A 21,521-nucleotide genomic window follows, 5' to 3' on the forward strand; every position below is an offset into this window, starting at 1 on the left:
GGCAAAGTTATAGATGGTGTTTGAGCTGTGCCTAGCCACATAATTGCAGGCATAGGAAGAGTAGATAAGTGGGCTAAGCATGCATCCCTAGGGTACGTCAGTGAGGAGATATTATTACCAATCCACACAGAATGTGGTCTCCAGGTGAGGAAGTCAAGGATCCAGTTGCAGAGGAAGGTACGGAGACCCAGGGTTTGGAGCTTGTTGATTAGAATTGAGGGTATGATTGTGTTGAACACCGTGCCTGACAGCAGCCTGACATAAGTATTGCTATTGCCCAGGTGATCCAAGGCCAAATGGAGAGTCATTGAGATTGCATCCACTGTAGATCTATTGTGGCAATAGGGAAATTGTAGCAGGTCCAACCTCTTGCTTAGGCAGAAGTTGATTCTAGCCACAGCCAGCCTCTCAAAGAACTTCATCAGAGTAACTGTGAGTGCCTCTGGGTAATAGTAATTGAAGCAGCTCACCCTGCTCTTCTTGGGCACTGGTATGATTGTCACCTTTTTGAAATGGGTAGGAACCTCTGACTGCAACAATGAGAAACTGAAGGTGTCCTTGAACGCTCCTGCCAGTTGGTTGGCACAGGTTTTCAGAGCCCCTCCAGATACACCATCAGTTCCAGATGCCTTGCGAGGGTTCACCCTCTTGAAAGATGTTCTGACGTCGGCCTCTGAGACAGAGATCGCAGGATCACCAGATGCTGCAGGGATTCGCACAGATGTACTTTCATTTTCCCTTTCAAATCGTGCATTAAAGACATCGAGCTCATCTGAATGTGAAGTATCACAGACATTCATGGTGTTGGGCTTTGCTTTGTAGGAAGTGATGGCCCACAAAACCTGCCAGAGTTGATGTGCATCTGATTCTGTCCCTAAACTCAATTGGAATTGTTTTTTTGCCCTATCTATTACAGTCCTCTACCTTCTACATGCAAGTCAATTCCAAATCCATGCAGCCAATTTTCCCTGGATCCCATGCCTCCTGACTTTCTCAAAGAGCCTACCATGGGGGAACTTGGTCGGACTACTAAAATCCATATAAACCACATCCAACACTCTACCTTCATCAATTTATTTTGTCACTCCTCAAAGAAGTAAATCAGGCTCGTGAGGCACGACCACGCTCTCTATTCCTAATCAGACTATGCTTCTCAACTGTTTGAAACTGCAGTTTGGGATAAAATGATGTAAAATCACCAACAACACACACATCTTGCCAGCATGTGATGGAGGATACAGTGAGATTGCCACATACATTTCCTGCACCCAATTTTTCTCCATCACTTTGCTCTTGCATGCAGTGACATCCTTTTCCTTATTTAATTTCTCCCATCTTCCACCTCGCAGCATGTTAATGCGGTGGTTAGCATAATGTTTTGCAGTGCCAACTGTAAAACTGGAGTTCAATTCCTGCCACTGTGTGCAAGCAGATTGTACGTTCTCCCCGTGAGCAAGTGGGTTTCCTCCTCGTGCTCCAATTTCCTCCCACATTTCAAAGGTGAATGGTTAAGGTTAGTGAGTCGTGGGCATGCTATGTTGGTGCCAGAAGTGTGGCAACACCTGTGGGCTGCTTCACTGATTTAATTTGACGCAAATGACACATTTTGCTGTGTGTTTCAATGTGCATGTGACAAATAAATCTAATCCTTAGGTCTTCCTTTTGGAACTTATCTCAGCTACCCCTGTACCCATTTGGAAGCTGACACATCTGGAGATTTTTTCATTTCTAATCAAAGGTGTTGAACCAAATCAACCAGGTTTCTCCCTCCACAGACGCTGATCAATTTGTTGCGTATCCATCTCCTTTCATTACAGCTTTAGAAATTTGGCACGTACCATAACATGGGGAGAAACTTGCAGAAGGTTGGAGGTCTCACTGTCAGTAGACAAAGAAGATATTAAACTGTTAATATCACTAATATCATTTTGTAATTGTATGTGCTGGATCGTACCTGTATGGGTTGTATGTGACTATATGTACTGTGTTTTGCACCTTGGCCCCAAAACAATGTTTTGTTTAGCCGGAAACACCAATGCCCTTGAATAGAAAAGCTTAAAAAAGGTGGTAAATACAGCCCAGTCCTGCGCAGGTAAAGCCCTCCCCACCATTGAGCACATCAACAAGGAGCACTGTCACAGGAAAGCAGCATCCATTATCAAGGATACCCACCACATGGGCTTCTCGCTGCTGCCATCAGGAAGGAGGTACAGAAGCCTTAGGTCCCACACCACCAGATTCAGGAACAGTTATTACCCCTCAACCATCAGGCTCCTGAACCAAAGTGGATTAACTTCACTCACTATCAATAACTCTACAACTCACATTCTTAATATTATTTATTACTTATTTATCTATTATTATTATTATGCTGTTTTTATTTTTGTATTGGTACAGTTTGTCATCTTTTGCATATTGGTTGTTTGTCCATCTTTGTGTGTAGTTTTTCATTGATTTTATCATCTTTCCTTATATTTATTGTGAATGCCCACAAGAAAATTAATCTCAGGGTAGTATATGGTGACATGTACTTTGATAATAAATTTACTGGGAACTTTGTATACGTGTGTACACTTGAATGACAATAAAATTGAATTTGAATTTGAAGACATTTTAGATTCTGGAATGTAGATTAAAACACATCTGGTGGAACCATAGCACTAAAGTTAAATACATACTTTGGCAAGTTTGTAGAACAGGAATGAGAAGACACTGCCATTTTCCCTTAATCTGCAGCCAGCCAAAATTTAACTTTTATTTCATGCCATTGCAGTAGCGCGGATGGTTCTCCCACCTGGGCAGTGAATGTTCTGGCAACGGACAGACGTATCTCCATTCGGTTTGGAAGAATTGTTGTTACTCCCTCTCACATAAGTATTCAAGTGATTTTGTGAGGAACATTGCAGGCTACTGCGTAAAAGTGTACTTGTTTTTAAGCAATAATTGCACGTGTGACAGTACAGCACAGGAACAGAACGATCGGCTCATGATGTCTGTGTTAAACATGATACGATAAATTAAGCTAAATCACTTCAGCCTACACCTGATCTATATCCTTCTATTCACTGGATATTCATGCACCTGTCTAAAGTCTCTTAAACACCACCAAATCTGCTTATACCACTAGCTCTGGCAGTGTGTTCCAAGCACCCACCACTCTGTTTTTAAAAACATGTCCTGCACACCTTTAAACTTTTCCCCCATTCACTTAATTGCATGCCCTCTAGTAATTAATATTTCTACCCTAGGGAAAAACATCTTTTCTATCTATGCCTCTCATAATTTTATAAACTTCCATCATGTCACCTCCTCAGCCTCCAAAGCTCCAGAGAGAGAAAAAAAGACAAGTTCATCCAGCCTCTCCTTATAGTTCATGCCTTTTAATCCAGACAACATCCTGGTAAACTTATTCTGAAATATAGAATAAGTACTTTATTGATCCCGAGTGGGAAATCCTTTTTTTACAGCAGCAACATTTAAAAACACACTTAGCAGCGTGCAGACTTAACTAATGAAGTACAGAATAATAATATACATTAATAGTTTACCAATATGTAATAATAATGTACAAAATAATAAAGCAGAGACTATTGTACTATGATGTGTGTTCTGTTGCACAGAGATGAACTGTTGTATCATTGCACTTGGTTGGAAAGATTTTCTGTAGCAACCCTTGTGATAGCAGAGCTGAAGTAGCCTGTTCGAAAGGGTTCTCTGCTGTTTATTCAGTAGGTCATGGAGAGGATGTGCCTGATTGTCCATAATGGATAAGTTTGTTTAGTGACTTCCTCTCCACCACTAACTCAGCAGAGTCCAAGTTGTAGCCAAGGATGGATACAGCTGTTTTGATGAGTTTATTTAGTCTTTTTGCATCACCAGCACCAATGCTGCTCCCCCAACATAGATCCGCAAAGAAGACTGCACTCACTACAACAGACTGGTAAAAGATCTCCAGCATCCCGCTGCACACATAGGATCTCAGCTTCCTTAGAAAATAGAGTCTGCTCATCCCCTTCTTGCAAACAGCTTTGCTGCTGGTTTTTCAGTCAAGTCTGTTGTCGGGGTGAACACCCAAGTATTTGTACTCCTCCTCAGCCGCAACAGCTTCTCCCAGAATGTATGCAGGACTCATCACAGTCCTCTTTCTCCTAAAATCAATCACCAGCTCCCTGGTTTTGGCCACATTCAGAAGCAGGTAATTCCTCCCACACCACTCCACAAACTTGTCCACCAGTCCTCTGTACCCCGACTCCTGCCCATCTCCGATACACCCAACCACTGCAGTTATCAGAGAGCCTTAGCATTTTTTTAATGAAGAAAAGCAGATATAACTGCCCATATCATTTAAGAAGCACTTTGATAGGTAGATGGAGGGGCAGGGCAAAGAGGGATATGGGCCAACCACAGTAAACTGGAACTAGCTGGGAAGGGCACTGTGGTCATCCTGAATCGGTCGGGCTGAAGGGCCTGTATCCATGCTGTTTGGCGTTATGACTCCATGATTCTAATAATTCCTGTGTACATAATGCCACATTGACTATTTTTATAGTCCTGCTTCAATTAAAGTGAGGACAAAGAGGAACTGGCAAGAAAGATCCACCAGAATGGGGTAGTGGTGGTGGGGGGCAGGGGGAGGGGGCATCAGACTAAGTTCTGATGTGGGTGGAGGGAACTCCCACCTAATTGTAATGAGGTAATTCTATGTATGAGGAGAATGTTGATGAGAAAATGGGTACAGGAAATGTACATAGCAACAATATCACAGTCTTATCACCTGCTGGTAAAATATAAGAGTTGCATATGGGTGTTATCATATCAGAAGATCTGTCCTGGGTCCCGCACGCAAGAGCCATTACCAAAAATGTACTGCCGTGCCTCTACTTTCTTAGAAGTTTGTGAAGATTTGGCATGTCATCTAAAACTCAGACAGACTTCTATAGATGTGCAGTGGAGTACATTGACTGGTTGCATCAAGGCCTGGTATGGAAACACCAATGCCCTTGAATGGAAAAGCCTATAAGTAGATGGCTAGTAGTTTGTACAGCCCAGTCCATCACAGGTAAAGCTCTTCTCACCATTGAGCACATCTACATGGAAATGAATCTCAAGGTTGTATAGTGGCATATATCCACTTTGATAATAAACTCACTTTTTAACTTGAACATCATTTTATGTGGTTTCAAACTATGGAATGGGTCAATATATCATGGGTGTAAAATCTCACTGAAGCATTTCCAAACTTGGGGCAGAAGATTGGAACTTTGATTTTACACCTTCAGTGATTTGTCACAGATGGTATGTATCCCACGTGGAAAGTTTCATTCCCAGACCAAAAGTCGTTTTAAGATAATATTTTAAGTATTAATCAGCCATGTCCTTAAATTGTTGCCTCAAAGAGATTTTCAGTTAGTTTATTGATGTAAGTGCAGAATATTGAATTTGGCTGGAAAACCATTAAGGATTTAGTCCAAGATAGGCTGTTGGTATTTCATCTCTCCTTAGATGAACTCTAGATTTTTGTGAACAAGCTCATTGTAATACACAGGTCAACAATATGCTGGTGGTAAAATAACATGGTACGTGAAGATTTGCTCTGTTTTAGACTTGGCATTGAATCCACCAATGAAGCAGGAAAAGTCTACAGAAAGAGATGTATGCAGCCCAATCTATCGCAGGTGAACCCCACTCCACTATTAAGTACTTTTACAAGGAGCGCTGCCACAAGACAACAGCGTTCATCATCAAAGACCCCCCACCATCCAGACCACGCTCTCTTCTTGCTACCACCATTGGGCAGGAGTTACAGGAGTCTTAGGTCCCACACCATCAAGTTCAGGAACAGTTATTAACCAAAAACCATCAAGCTCCCAAACCAGTGTGGATAATTTCACTTACCACTTCTCTGAACAGATTCTACGATATAACCAACTTGCTTTTAAGGATTCTTTACAACTCACGTTCTCAGTATTATTTTCATTTGCAGATTGGTGTTTGTCAGTCTTCGTCCGTTTACATATAATTTCTCATAAAATTCTATTTTGGTTTTTCCTGTAAATGCCTGCAAGAAAATGAACCTCAAGGTAGTATAGGGTAACATATGTAATTTGATTATAAATCTATTTTGAACTTTGAAATATTCTGAATCAGAAGGCTGGAAATTGGGGTGAAAAGTCATTCATTTGGGATTTCTGACCTTCACTAAAATGTAAACTTTCAATAAACTTGTTCCATTTTAAAATTTATTTCCATAAATTCATTTTTAATAAATGTATAATTTGTTGTCTTTAACAGAATGTTTTAAAAGTTAAATGCATAAATTGACAAGCTGCTTCTAAATGCCTCTTAGAGAACATTAGTTGCCAGGGTCTCAGGTTCCATCTCCCAAGACCTAATCACCACTCACACCCAGCTCTGGTTCACATGACAAGTATGGAGTGGAGTTCTCCAGTACACTGGATCTTGCGAGTCCCACAGCACATATGTGCTGATGATGAGGTGGACTGAGTATGATCCAGCCCGACCTTTTTCGGATGTGGGGGAGACTAATATCTGGGGCCAGAAGTTTCCAATAAATCTAACAGGACTCTAGGAGTGAGGAACTCCTTCATACAGGAATAGGTAAAGTGTATAGAATGGATAGTTTTAAGGGTAAGGTAGATACATATTAATTCAAAACACTCACAAAATGCTGGAGGAACTCAGCAGGTCAGACAGGCAGCATCTATGGAAGAGTACAGTTAATGTTTCAGGCTGCCTGGCTTGCTCAGTTCCTCCAGCATTTTGTGTGTGTTGCTTGGATTTCCAGCATCTGCAGATTTTCTCTTGTTATTAATTCAAAGTAAACTTATTACCAGGGTACATAAATTACACCATATACTATCCTAAAACTCATTTTCTTGCAGGCATTCACAGTAAAAACAAAAAACACAATTGAATCAATGAAAAACTGCACACAAAGACACACAACCTTTGTGCAAAGGCCACCAAACTGAACAAATTAAAAAAAAAATCAACAAATAAATAATTAATACTGAGAACATGAGTTGTAGAGTCGTTAAAGTAAGTCTATTTGTTGTGGAATCAGTTCAGAGGTAATGTAAGTGACATTATCCACATTGGTTCAGGAGCTTGATGGTTGTGGGGGTAATAATTTTTCCTGAATCTGGTGGTGTGGGATCTGAGGCTCCTGTACCTCATACCTCAATGGCAGGGAGCACAAGAGAAAGGGAACATTATGTTGTTAGAGATAGATGCACAAGGTGGCTGCAGGTTCCAATGGAGTATAATGGCCTAAACCATGAGAACATGTCACTGGTGTCAGTGATGGAACTACTACTTACAACAGCAGCACATCAGGCTGGCAGGCAGTACTTCCCCTGCCCATCAGTTCCCACATCTTCCTGATCGCTGCTGATTACATCTCCTCCAAGACTCCTCACTCTAGAGCCAATTCACTCACTATTTATACCTCACCTGCTTGACTGGTTTGTTCTCCAAGTCAATGGCAGAGTCATAGTGTACTTCAGCACAGAAACAGCCCACCTAGTCTGTGCCAACCTGGTCTGCCTAGTCCCATCTACATGCAACTGGACCCAGAGCCCTCCATACCCCTCTCATCTATGTACTGTACCGATCCAAATTTCTTTTAAATGTTACATATCCACTACTTCCACACTTCACCTTCTAGAGTGAAAAAGTTCCTTCTCAGATTTCCCTTAAAAATTTCACCTTTCATCCTATATCTGACCCATAGTTCTCGTCTCACCCAACATGAGGGAAAAAACCCTGCATTTATACCTATACCCTTATAATACACCTCATATTTTTGTATACCTCTTTAAGATCTCCCCTCATTCTCCTATGCTCCACGGAAGAACGTCCTAACCTATTCAACCTTTCCCTATAACTCAGGTACAGACACCTTTGTAAATTTTCACTGCACTCTTCCATTATTATTGGTATCTTTCCAGTAGGTATGTGATCCAGACTGCACACAATTCTCTAAATTCAGCCTTACCAATGTAATCATCTGACAGCCTATACTCCTTCCCTCCCCCCTCCAACTTCCTTATTTTGGCTTCTTCTCCCTTTCATTCCAGTCCTGAAGAAGGCTTCGACCAAAAATGTCAACTATTTGTTCCCCACCATAGAGGCTCCCTGACCAGCTGAGTTCCTCCACTTGTGTGCTTCACTAATGTATTAAACCATAACTATAAAATAACATTTTGTAAATCACTTCTCATGTTATCAAATAATTACAGCATCACAGCATGGATACAGGTCCTTTGGCCCAACCAGTCCATGCAACCACGAAACCCGTCCAACTACAAAATAAATCTGTACACAGCAAGCCTCTGAATTATCAATACCTTGCTCCTTGTCTTCCCTGTAATGTTGGTCAGCCAGCTCTGTTACTATCCTTCTCCTCTATGACATCCATTTTCCAGTAGTTCCCTCGCTGACTTCACTTCACTGCAGTATGACTTCAGCAGATTTCTCCTATCCCTATATGACCAGCGGCAAGCATACTCAAATCCTCAGCCTCCCTGAATCACTGAGGATTTGTCTCTAATCTCAAGAGGACCCTCCCCCCCCTTTTTTTGTAATTAGTATATTATTGTCACAGAGTACTACAGCACAGAAACAGGCTGTTCAGCCCATCTAGTCCACACTGAACCTTTCCCTGCCTAATCTCATCGACCTGACCATAGTCCTCTCATCCAAACTTCTCTTAAGTGCTATGATCGAACACACATCTACCACTTCTGCTGGCAGTGCATCCACATGTGCACCACCTTCTGAGTGAAGAAGTTTCCCTTAAGTATTTCATCCTTAACCTATGACCTCTTAAATTCTAGTCCCACCCAGCCTCAGTGGAAAAAGCCTGCTTGCATTTACCCTATCTACATATGATCCTAACTTTGTATACCTCTATCAAATCTCCCCCCATTCCCCTGTACTCCAGGAAATAAAGTCCCGACCTATTCAACATTTCCCTTTTACGCAGGTCCTGTAACATTAATCAAGATGCAACTAAAAGCTTTTGCTTGTATTCCATCCAGACAGATCATAATTTTTTTTTTAAAGTTACTGTTTAATCTGATTGCTATAGCTGCATGTAAATTTACTTCTTTAAAAATAAATGAAAATAATCTAATTTTTAATTTATTAGCATTTACCTCCAAGAAACAGGGCAATTACAATCCCATTTCATTTATACAATAATTCTGAGTTATACAGTACATTTTCAATTTACAATTTTTCACAATAATGCCAACCATTAAGTTATGTTGCTATATTTGATGGAATGTTTTGCAGTCTTTTCAGTTTATTAAATCTTGCTCAATGTTTTCCAGAAATGTATCTCTTTCATAAGTCGCAGAATGGTTGTACTTGGGATCTGGTTGTCGCCGGCAAGTCTAGTACATGTATAAACTGCTCATTTCTAATCATCCTTGGAAGGTGTACTGAGTATCACCTTGGACTGCTGCAATGAGAGGTGGAAATATTCCTCCAGAGCTGTTTGTCTAGAAAGTTGACACCACAGGAAGACAGGAACAGTAATATACACTCAATGGTCACTTTATTAGGTACAACTGCTCATTAATGCAAATAACTAATCAGCCAATCATGTGGCAGCAAATCATTGGATAAAAGCATACAGAGGTTCATTTTTTTATTTAGACCAAATATCAGGATGGGGAAGAAATGTGACCTAAGTGACTTTAACCTTGGAATGATTGCTGATGCCAGGCTGGGTGGTTTGAACATCTCAGAAACTGTTGATTTCCTGGGATTTTCATGCACAACAGTCTCTAAAGTTTCTATAAAATAGTGCAAAAAACAACTAAAATCCATTGAGCGGCAGTTCTGTGGGCGAAAACACCTTGCTAATGAGAGAGGTCAGACTAGTTCAAGCTGAGAGGAAGGTGACAGTAACTCAAATAACCACACATTACACCAGTATTGGAGGTACTTAAAGAAGTGGCCACTGAGTGTACTTCCCAGTCAGGATGGGGTCCAGCCCAGAGGAGGAATTGGAAAATTATATTCCTTTCTGAGTAATTCTGCTACTGCAAATGTTAGCATATGCTCATGGAACAACTTTCACATATTAGATGGTTCAGGTTCGTCCAGTGAAACAATTTTGTGAGCACGACAAAGGACTATTGCAGAACCTAAACACGAGATACTGCTGATGCTGCAGTTACTGATGTCATTAGAACCTGTGTGGATGAGTGTGTGCTCACAAAGACTTACTGTACATTCCCAAACCAAAAGCCGTGGATGAACCAGGAGGTACGTCATCTGTTGAAGACTAGATCTGTGGCATTCAAGTCTGGTGACCCAGGCCTGTACTGGAAAACCAGGTATGATTTGCAGAGGGCCATTTCAAGGGCGAAGAGATATCAGATGCACAGCAGCTCAGGCAGGGTATGCAAGCCATTACTTCCTACAAAGCGAAACCCAATAGCATGAATGGCAGCAATGCTTCATTACTAGATGAACTCAACGCCTTCTATGCACGCTTTGAAAGAGAGAACACAACTACAGCTGTGAAGATCCCTGCCGCACCTGATGACCCTGTGATCTCCATCTCAGGGACCGATGTTAGACTGTCTTTAAAGAAAGTGAACTCTCGCAAGGCAGAAGATCCCAATGGAGTACCTGGTAAGGCTCTGAAAACCTGTGCCAACTAACTAGTGGGAGTATTCAAGGACAGTTTCAACCTCTCACTGCTACGGGCGGAAGTTCCCACTTACTTCAAAAAGGCAACAATTATACCAGTGCCTAAGGAGAATAAAGTGGGCTTCCTTAATGACTATCGCCTGGTAGCACTCACATTGACAATGATGAAATGCTTTGAGAGGTTGGTCATGACTAGACTGAACTCCTGCCTCAGCAAGGGCCTGGACCTACTGCAATTTGCTTATCACCACAATAGGTCAACGGCAGATGCAATCTCAATGGCTCTCCACACGGCTTTAGACCACCTGGACAACACAAACACATATGTCAGGATGCTGTTCATCAACTATAGCTCAGCATTTAATACCAACATTCCCAAAATCCTGATTGAAAAGTTGCAAAACCTAAGCCTCTTTACCTCCCTCTGCAATTGGATCCTCAACTTCCTAACCGGAAGACCACAATCTGTGTGGATTGGGAATAACAAATCCTCCTCGCTGACAATCAACACTGGCACACCTCAAGGGTGTGTGCTTAGCCCACTGCTCTATATACACATGACTGTGTGGCTAGGCATAGCTCAAATACCATACATAAATATGCTGACGACACAACCATTGTTGGTAGAACCTCAGATGGTGACGAGAGGGCTTACAGGAGTGAGATATGTTAACTAGTGGAGTTGCGCCACAGCAACAACCTGGCACTCAACATCAGTAATTTATTATTATTTTTGAAATTTTTTATTTATTATTATTATTCTTTTTCTCTGCTAGATTATGTATTGCATTGAACTGCTGCTGCTAAGTTAACAAATTTCATGTCACATGCCGGTGATAATAAACCTGATTCTGAAATCTTGAGCAACACACACAAAATGCTGGAGAAACTCAGCAAGTCATACAGCATCTATAGAGGGGAATAAATAGTCAATATTTTGAGCTAAGTCAATGGACCATTGCAGAAGAATCAATTGTATCAAGAAGATCGGGCAAGCTCATCTGATAAAGAGTAAAGATTTGAGGAGGTAGTTCTTGGAAGGCTTTTAACACCTTTTAGCCGCTCATTTTAAAGAATCCCTTGAAGGCAAAGGGCAAGACGTAAAAAAATGAAATTAGGTTACTGATCCAAACTATTTATTCGATTACCCAATCATAGATGCTGCTTGACCCGATGAGTACTTCAAATATTCTGTGCTTTTATATCCTGAAACACCTGGGTTCTATGAAGAGGTCGGACAGGCTTGCACTTTATTGCTTGGAACAAGGGAGACAGAGGGATAACTGTATTGAGTGTATGAAATCATGAGGGCATTGATTAGGTGAATGCACACAGCCTTTTCCCCAGGGAACGGGAACCAAAAACTAGAGGGCACAGATTTAAGGTGGGAGGGAAAAGATTTTAAAGGGATCTGAGGGGCAACTTCTTCAGAGTATGGTCTGCTTTTGAAAAGTCCCTCCAGAGGAAGACCTGAGATGGATAAAATGACAACATTTAAAAGACATTTGAATAATTACATTTGGATAGGAATCATTTAGAGTGATACAGCCAAACATGGTCAGCATGGATGATAAACACAAAATATTCTGCAGATGCTGGGGTCAAAGCAGCACTCACAACAAGCTGGAAGAACTCAGCAGGTTGGACAGCATCTGTGGAAATGATCAGTCAACGTTTCAGGCCGAAACCCTTCATCAGGACTGAAGAAGGAAGGGGCAGAGGCCCTATTAAGAAGGTGGGGGTAGGGTGGGAAGGAGAAGGCTGGAAGGTTCCAGGTGAAAAACCAGTAAGGGGCAAGATAAAGGGGTTGGGGTGGGGAAGCAGGGAGGGGATAGGCAGGAAAAGTGAAGAAGGAATAGGGGAAAACACAATGGGTAGTAGAAGGAGGTGGAACCATGAGGGAGGTAGTAGGCAGCTGGGGGAGGGGGCAAAGTGAAACTGGAATAGGGGAAGGGAGGGTGAGGGAATTACCGGAAGTTGGAGAATTCAATGTTCATACCAAGGGGCTGGAGACTACCCAGACGGTATATGAAGTGTTGCTCCTCCATCTTGAGTATAGCCTCATCATGGCAGTAGAAGAGGCCATGTATGGAAATATCCGAATGGGAATGTGAAGCAGAGTTGAAATGGGTGGCAACCGGGAGATTCTGTCTGTTGTGGCGGTCAGAGTGAAGGTGCTCGACAAAGCGGTCCCCCAATCTGCATCGGGTTTCACCGATGTACAGGAGGCCGCACCGGATGCAATAGATGACCCCAACAGAGTCACAAGTGAAGTGTTGCCTCACCTGGAAGGACTGTTTGGGGCCCTGAATGGTGGCAAGAGAGGAGGTGTAGGGACAGGTGTAGCACTTACGCTTACAGGGATAAGTTCCAGGTGGGAGGTCCATGTGGACCAGGGGGTCGCGGAAGGAATGATCCCTGCGGAGAGCAGAGAGGGAAAGATGTGCTTAGTGGTGGGGTCGTAGGTGAGGACAAGGGGAACTCTGTCCCTGTTGTGGTGGCGGGAGGATGGGGTGAGGGCATCATTCATGACGGCAGAAGGGAAACCACGACTCTTAAAGAAAGAGGATATTTGAGGTGTCCTGAAACGGAAACCCTCATCCTGGGAGCAGATGCGGCGGAGACAGAGGAACTGGGAATAGGGAATGGCATCTTTGCACGTGGCAGGGTGGGAAGAGGTATAGTCGAGGTAGTTATGAGAGTCAGTGGGCTTATAGAAGATGTCAGTGGACAGTTCTGTCTCTAGAAATGGAGACCGAGAGATCAAGAAAGGGGAGAGAAGTGTCCGAGATAGACCAAGTGAAATTGAGGACTGGGTGGAAGTTTGAAGTAAAGTCGATGAAGTTGACAAGCTCAGCATGGGTGCAGGAAGCAGCACCAATATAGTCGTCAATGTAGCGAAGGAAAAATTGGGGAGCAGTATCAGTATAGATTTGGAGCACAGACTGTTCCACATAACCAACGAAGAGGTAGGCATAGCTGGGGCCCATGTGAGTGCCCAAAGCTACACCCTTGGTCTGAAGAAAGTGGGGAGAGCCAAAAGAGAAGTTATTAAGTGTGAGTACCAGTTCCACCAACCGGAGGAAGGTAGTAGTGGTGGGAAACTGGTGGGGTCTATTGTTCAGAAAGTAGCGGAGGGCTTTGAGGCCTTCTTGATGGGGAATGGAGGTGTATAAGGATTGGACATCCATAGTGAAAATGAAGCGGTCGGGACCGGGGAACTGGAAGTTATTGAAGAGGTGCAGGGCATGGGATGTATCCTGGATGTAGGTGAGGAGGGACTGAACTATGGGTGACAAAATGGAGTCCAGATAGGCAGATACAAGTTCGGTGGGGCAGGAGCAGGCAGAAACTATTGGTCTACCGGGACAGTCAGGCTTCTGTATCTTGGGGAGGAGGTAAAACTGAGCAGTACGGGATGTGGGAATTATAAGTTTTGTGGCTGAGGATGGAAGGTCTCCAGAGTTGATAAGGGCGGTGATAGTACGGGAGACAATGGTTTGACGTTTTTTGGTGGGGTCCTGTTCCAGGGGTAAGTAAGAGGAGGTGTCAGAGAGCTGCCGTTTGGTCTCAGTGAAGTAGAGGTCCATCTGCCAGACTACTATGGCACCACCTTCGTCTGCAGGTTTGATGGTGAGGTTGGAATTAGTGCGGAGAGAGCGGAGGGCAGTGCGTTCAGAGGGAGTGAGGTTGGAACAGGAGAGAGGAATGGTGAAGTTGACACAGTTGATGTCTCAGCAACAGCTGGAGATGAAAAGATCGAGTGCAGGTAGAAGGCCCGGGTGGGGTGACCAGGAGGAGGAGGAGGAGAAGGAGGGTTGAAAACGGGAGAAGGGATCATCAGTAGGGGGAGGGGATTCCTTGCCAAAGAAGTAGGCTCGGAGACATTCTCCAACTTCCGGTAATTCCCTCACCCTCCCTTCCCCTATTCCAGTTTCACTCTGTCCCCTCCCCCAGCTGCCTACTACCTCCCTTATGGTTCCACCTCCTTCTACTACCCATTGTGCTTTCCCCCTATTCCTTCTTCACTTTTCCTGCCTATCACCTCCCTGCCTCCCCTCCTCCACCCCTTGATCTTTCCCCTTACTTGTTTTTCACCTGGTAACTTCCAGCCTTCTCCTTCCCACCCTCCCCCCACCTTCTTTACAGGGCCTCTGCCCCTTCCTTCTTCAGTCCTGACGAAGGGTTCCGACCCGAAACGTTGACTGATTGTTTCCACGGATGCTGTCCGACCTGCTGAGTTCCTCCAGCTTGTTGTGAGTCAGTATGGACGAGTTGCTCTATTACTCTATGATGCTAATTAGCCTTTCAATACTTAGCTCATAACGGTTACTTGTTAGAAAAAATTAACGTACAATTCTTACTTGATGTGTTCATCTAGTAAATGTGATTTAATTTGGAAACTATTCTTTTTAACCTTACTAACGCCAAGTTCACCACACACTGGTCCTACCATTAATAAATCTGGAGAGACTGCCAGTTTAATGATCCTCCCCCCCCCCCCATTACCTGTGGAAATTACTGGAAAAGCTAGTGTTTATTGGCCACTCCAAAAGCACCCTTAAACTGAGTAGCTTGCCATTTCAAACATTTTTCTGTTGGTCTGGAAGTACAAACAAATCAGGAAAAGGTGAGACTTCAAATGGCTTCAACAATAATCAGGAAAGTTCATTGTCATTATTACAAATATCCCACTATCCTTTATTATCGAGTTAATTAATTACCAGAAGTTAAATTTCCCAAAGTGGGATTTGAACTAGTCCTAGATTACTATTGAGACCATAAGACATTGGAGCAGAATTTAACCATTTGGCCCATCAAGACTACTCCAGCATTCTATCATGGTTGATTTATTATTCCTCTCAACCCCATTCTCCCCATAACTTTTGATGCCTTTACTAATCAAAACTCTATCAACCACTTTAAATATACCCAATGACATGGCCTCCACAGCTGCCTGTGGCAATGAATTCCATAGATTCATCACCATCTGGCTGAAGAAATTCCCCCTCATCTCTGTTCTAAAGGGTTGTCCTTCTATTTTGGGGCTGTGCTCCCTGGTCTAGACTTCCCCACTACAGGAAACATTCTCTCCATGTCTACTTTGTCTAGGCCTTTCAACATTCAATAGATTTTAATGAGATATCCTGCCCTCATTTTTCTAAACTTCAGTGAATACAGGCCCAGAGCGATCAAATGCTCCTCATACGTTAACCCCTTTATTCCTGGGATCACTCTCACGAACCTCCTCTGTACCTATAAGAAAATCATCAATTAAATACCAATACTGGAGTGGCAGTTGCAAGACAAATTAAGACGAAGTAAAAGGCTTCTGCAAATTTAGTAACAGGCAAGAAGTAATTTTAAAAATACATAAGAACTTCTGGAAAAATATTTACTCAGAAATAACAAGCCGTCTCTGTAAAGCTGAACAGAACCAGTGGAAGATTTGAGGTGCAAACCAGTTACCACCGAGGTTAACTGTAACTTCTTCACACCAACACATTCCCCTTATTTATTTGCCAAGTAATCCCCCCCACTGTGGGTTCACTGGGTTAGTTTCACCGAATTGGAAGAGAACCCACAGGTCCAGTTACATTTTGGTAATTTTTTAAAAAAGTTCAGTCACAATGCATCACTTATTGATGTCTGATATGGGATTAAAAATGTGTGCCTGTGTCTACACACAACTCCCACCATATATATTGTTGATCCAAATGAATAAATTAGGAAAACTGATGTTTATTTTTAGTTTAAAAACGACACTGGGTTGAAATCTTTACCACCAGAAAATAACATCTCTCCTGTAGTGCCATTGATGTACCTCAGATAGAGTATATAAAAATGTGATGTCTTACATCACACTTCCTACAGTTAGGATTCATTTTGAAGTACTTAAAAATTTGCTATGTTCTTCTCCTCTTGGTAGCAGCAGTTCTCCTCCAATTTTTGGACCTTTCCTCTCCTACAGAAATAGAAAGACAAGATCAAAATGTCAGCAGTTAGCTAAATAGTTCAACAAATTAATCCACCTCAATAACATCCAACAACTTCCATTTATTCTGCCCTATTAATGGATCAGCATACTTCAAAGCAATTCATGAGTGTGATTATCATATAAGGACATATTTGAGATAAAACCTCATAGATTTTAAACTAGCTTCTTAAATTAGTATAGGCAGAACAAGAGAGGGAATTCTAGAGCTTAAGGCTCCAGCAATCATTGGTTTAGATCCTGATTGGGGTATTGCAAAGATCCCAAGGCTAGATAGACTGCAGCAATAAGGAGATAAGAGGCAATGAGTGAGAGAGCCCATGGGTGTGTGTGAGAATTTTAAAACTCTAAGACATGGGTGTGGGTCGATGGGACTAGGCAGAAGAACGATTCAGCATAGACTAGATGGACCAAAGAGTCCACTTCTGTGCTTTAGTGCTCTATGTCTTTATGACAACAGTTGAAGTTTCTGATGGATAGTCATTGACCTGAAATGTTAATTTTACTTCTCTCCTTCCCAAACAGGGGTTTTCAATATCTGCATGGTTTTTGGTTTTGCAAGATTTTTCAACCTAAAATCCAAAACCACAAACACTGACAAAATTTTGTTTTCTTCCCCGCAGTTAGAAAAATATAGTTACTAGCAAAAACTCATTAGAAGCAACCCTGTTAGATCTGTGAGAACCCTGTTAGAACCCCTAGATCTTGTTAGATTTTGTCCAAGAAGTACCCTCACCAAAGAACATTACAAAGATCCCAGCCTGTAAGCAGAGATTAGTCAATAGTCTGATAGGTTCAATGTCACACAAAACACAGCTTCAAATGGGTCAAACATAGGTCCGTGATGGAAAGTGACCAAGGTCCATAGTGGGCGTTCTAAGACAAACACGTGGCTTAAGATTCCAGACATCATTCACAAACCTAGATACCGCTGGACATTTTCTAATAGAGTTTCCTACCAATGGTGACTGAGGTATCAATCTTGAATAAACGAACAGATGGAACTTTGAAAGAGGAGTATGTTAATAAAACTGGTTTTGAAACCTGAAATCATATCCAAACACAGCTGAGCCAGTTATTTCCCACAAAGGAAAATGGCTTTCGTCCACAGGAGGAAATGGTGCCTGGAAGCTCACATTTGTTTGAACAGTGATGTAAACATTTTTCATCATAGATTGATATGTTTGACACACCCAAAACTAGTATTATGGTATTAACATTACAAGGTCTGTCGTTTGGTATCTACACAACTGAGCAATTTTTTTTATTAGAGAACACATGACCTCTACTTAACTGATGAGTCAAATTGAGACATGATCTCTACACATCAGAATCTTTCCATGAGATGATTTATTAATTTATCTTACTAAAGAAATTTGGCCTGTCCCCTAAAACCCTCACTCATTTTTATAGATGCACCGTAGAAAGCATTCTTCTAGGGTGCATCACAACCTGGTATGGAAGTTGTCCTGTCCAAGACCAAAAGAAGCTGCAGAAGATTGTGAACACGGTGCAGCACATCACACAAACCAATCTGCCGTCCTTGGACTCACTTACACCGCACGCTGTCGGAGCAGTGCTGCCAGGATAATCAGGGACACGACCCACCCAGCCAACACACTTTTCATCCCTCTTCCCTCCGGGAGAAGGCTCAGGAGCTTGAAGACTCGTACGGCCAGATTTGGGAACAGCTTCTTTCCAACTGTGATAAGACTGCTGGACAGATCCTGACCCGGATCTGGGCTGTACCCTCCAAATATCCGGACCTGCCTTTCGGTTTTTTTGCACTACCTTACTTACCATTTTTCTAATTTCTACTTATGATTTATAATTAAAATTTTTAATATTTACTAATTTTTACTATTTAATATTTGTAATCCAGGGAGCGGGAAGCGCAGAATCAAATATCGCTGTGATGATTGTATGTTCTAGTATCAATTGTTTGGCCACAATAAAGTATAAAGTACCCCAGGGGTGAGATTGATCGAAAGGGGACAGTAACACCCATCTAATTATTGACATTTACTCTGAAATTAATTCTTTAATTTTTGATTCCTGTAATAGATGAACGTATGGGTATATTGTCAAATATTAGTTGTAGTTAATAGACATTAGAGATCCACACACTGAATACACCATAACCTTAGGAAAACCCACCTTCAACATTCCATCTCTCTCCCACTTATACAAGCCACAGTTGCTGAAAAGGAACACAAACAGTTAGCACTGTGTTACATAAGAGATTGTGCGCTTTGCTACGATGTTAGAAAATTTTTTCATGCTACTGTAATTCATGAGAATATGTTTATAAATACAGCAGATTCTGGTTAATTGGGACACATTGGGACTAGTACATTTTGGTCCAATTAAGCAGCTGCCAAAGTGTCGTGGACATAGTAAAAAAAATGACAAACTATCATTTAACTGGACAGCAAATTATGTATTTTAATAAAATACAGGACATCTTAGACAGAGAGTAGGTGTGTCCGCCAGAGAAAGCAGGATCTCCCAGTGGCCACACATTTTAATTCCATGTCCCATTCCCATTCTGACATGTCTATCCACGGCCTCCTCTATCGTAAAGATGAAGCCACACTCAGGTTGGAGGAACAACACCCACTACCAATATTACTACAGTGCTATAAAACTGTGTATTAGCTCCTAATAGTTATCAAGGGATGAATTCATCCAATGTATACTGACGTGGTTTTTTGATTGACTGTAAATGAAAAAAATCAGGGCAAACATCTAGTGCAGATAATGGACTGCCTTCAAACAATGCTTTTGATGTATGCATCTCCAAAATCTTCATTTTTATTGCAACATTCATGACAGTTGTTGATACCTTCAAATTCTTCATAGTTTCTAACTTGTTGAAGCAGTGAAATGATTTCATTTTTACTCCTGGCTGTTTCTGGCATCTCCAAGCCTGAATGCTTAAAAGCACAGTGAGCTTCTAAATTGTCTTACTGCTTATAGAAATAAGCTAACAGTCAGTAATAAAAATCACTGCTTTTTGAACGCAGACACACGCAATAGACACTATTTAAACACTGTTTGCTCTAAGCACAGTGTTGCGTTAAATGGTCATACAAGTGCACAGGACTGACACTGATTAGAAACCGTTCGGCAACAGTCACCTGTCCCTATTAAGTGGCAGAGTGTCCCCAAATAAACAAAGGGAATCCTGGCCATTTTCTTGATTAGTTTTTGTTCTTTTAAGAACTGTCCCAAATAAGCGGCTGCCCCATTAACCGATGTCTCAATTAACTGGAACCCACTGTACTGAACTTTCCAAAACTTTATGAGATTCAAATAAAAGGATTATTTTTAAAGTTACAAATACAAGGATGAACAAGTTGTATAATAACCATACATAAGAACACATTATATGGAAAATACCTATAATTTACAGAGCAGCTTTCATAACCTCAAGACATCTCAATGAAATACTTGTTGAAAAGATGAGCTTTATTTGTCACACGTACCAGGGTGATTGATAAGTTCATGGCCTAAGGTAAACGGAGTCAATTTTAGAAAACCTTGCACATTTAGAAGGAGATGAGTTATACAGCTCTTGTTACATGCACATGCCGGTCAATCCATTGAGTGATTATGCAGAAAGTTTGAAGTTAATACCTCATCTCCTTCTACCTTAGGCCACAAACTTATTAATCACCCCTGATGAATTATTAACCTCAAACTTTCTGCATGATCACTCAAGGAGTTGAACTGCACGTGCATGTAACAAGAGATGTATAACTTATCTTCTTCTACTTTAGGCCACGAACTTATCAATCACCCCTGCTGTGGACACTTTCTGAAGGTCGAAGATCCATATGCTCCACGACCGCTGGCTTAGGTGTGTACATGTAGGAGGGGACTATGTTGAAAAATAAATGTGCTAGGTTTTCTAAAATTGACTCCTTCTACCTTAGGCCACAAACTTATCAATCACCCCTTGTACATTGAAAGTGAAATGTGTCATCACATCAAATCAAATCAGCTGGGATTGTGTGGGGCAGCCACCACAGCAAGCCTGCAACTCATTGACCTGAACTATACTGTACGACTTTGGAATGTGGGAGGAAACTGCAGGATGTGGAGAAATCCTTGTCTACCTTATCTAAACTAGCTACATCCTTACACACCTCTGTCAAATATTCCCCACCCTCCTTCACTACTAGGAGAATAAAGTCAGCTTAATCAACCTAAAGCCCCTCATACCTGGAATCATTCCAGCATATATTGATTAAGGGTTATTTATTTAATTAGTGATACAGTACAGGGTACGCCCTTTGAGCCACACCATCCCAGCAAACCCCGACAAACCCAATTAACCCAAATTCACATAAAAGTTGTTGGTGAACGCAGCAGGCCAGGCAGCATCTCTAGGAAATTCAGTCACTCAAATTCAGTCACTGGACAATTGACAATGACCAATTAACCTACCCGCTACATCGACCAATTAACCTACCCGCTACATCTTCGGACTGTGGGAGGATACCGGAGAAAGCCCATGCGTTCCAGGAAACTCCTTACAGAACAGCAACAGAATCAAACTCCAAACTCTGGGATACCCTGAGCTGTTAAAATGTCACGCTAACCGCTACTGTACAGCAGCGCCCAATATCCGCTTCAGGATTTCACATCCATCCTGAGGTCCGGCAAACATAATTGGATGTAATATTCTAGTTGTGGCCTAGGTTACAGGGAAAGACCATAACACATAGCAACAGAAAGCCCCATAACCCATCAAGTCTGCTCCGAAAGAGAGGGGAGAAATGGAACTATGCTACAAGCCAGCACTGGCTCAATGGACCAAAATGTCCTTTGA

At 42.0% G+C, this 21,521-nt stretch overlaps 1 protein-coding gene across 6 annotated transcripts in view; it reads right to left on the reverse strand.

The window, feature by feature from the left end:
• Positions 1-16,052: 16,052 nt before the first annotated feature.
• The window catches only part of mcm10 (minichromosome maintenance 10 replication initiation factor), a 75,072-nt gene continuing 69,603 nt past the window's right edge, over positions 16,053-21,521 (reverse strand). For 5 of the 6 annotated variants that reach the window (XM_072240934.1, XM_072240936.1, XM_072240932.1 and 2 more), the window contains exons 19-20: positions 18,842-18,884; positions 16,053-16,654 (exon numbers count right to left, since the gene is read on the reverse strand). In XM_072240934.1, coding sequence (XP_072097035.1) covers positions 16,571-16,654; positions 18,842-18,884 — 127 coding nt within the window. In that variant the 3' untranslated portion in view covers positions 16,053-16,570. The remainder of the gene's footprint in view (positions 16,655-18,841; positions 18,885-21,521) is intronic. The other variant, XM_072240937.1, reaches the window with a different exon arrangement.

The sequence above is a fragment of the Mobula birostris genome, chromosome 23 (genome assembly GCF_030028105.1).
Source record: "Mobula birostris isolate sMobBir1 chromosome 23, sMobBir1.hap1, whole genome shotgun sequence".
Taxonomy (NCBI): Eukaryota; Metazoa; Chordata; class Chondrichthyes; order Myliobatiformes; family Myliobatidae; genus Mobula; species Mobula birostris.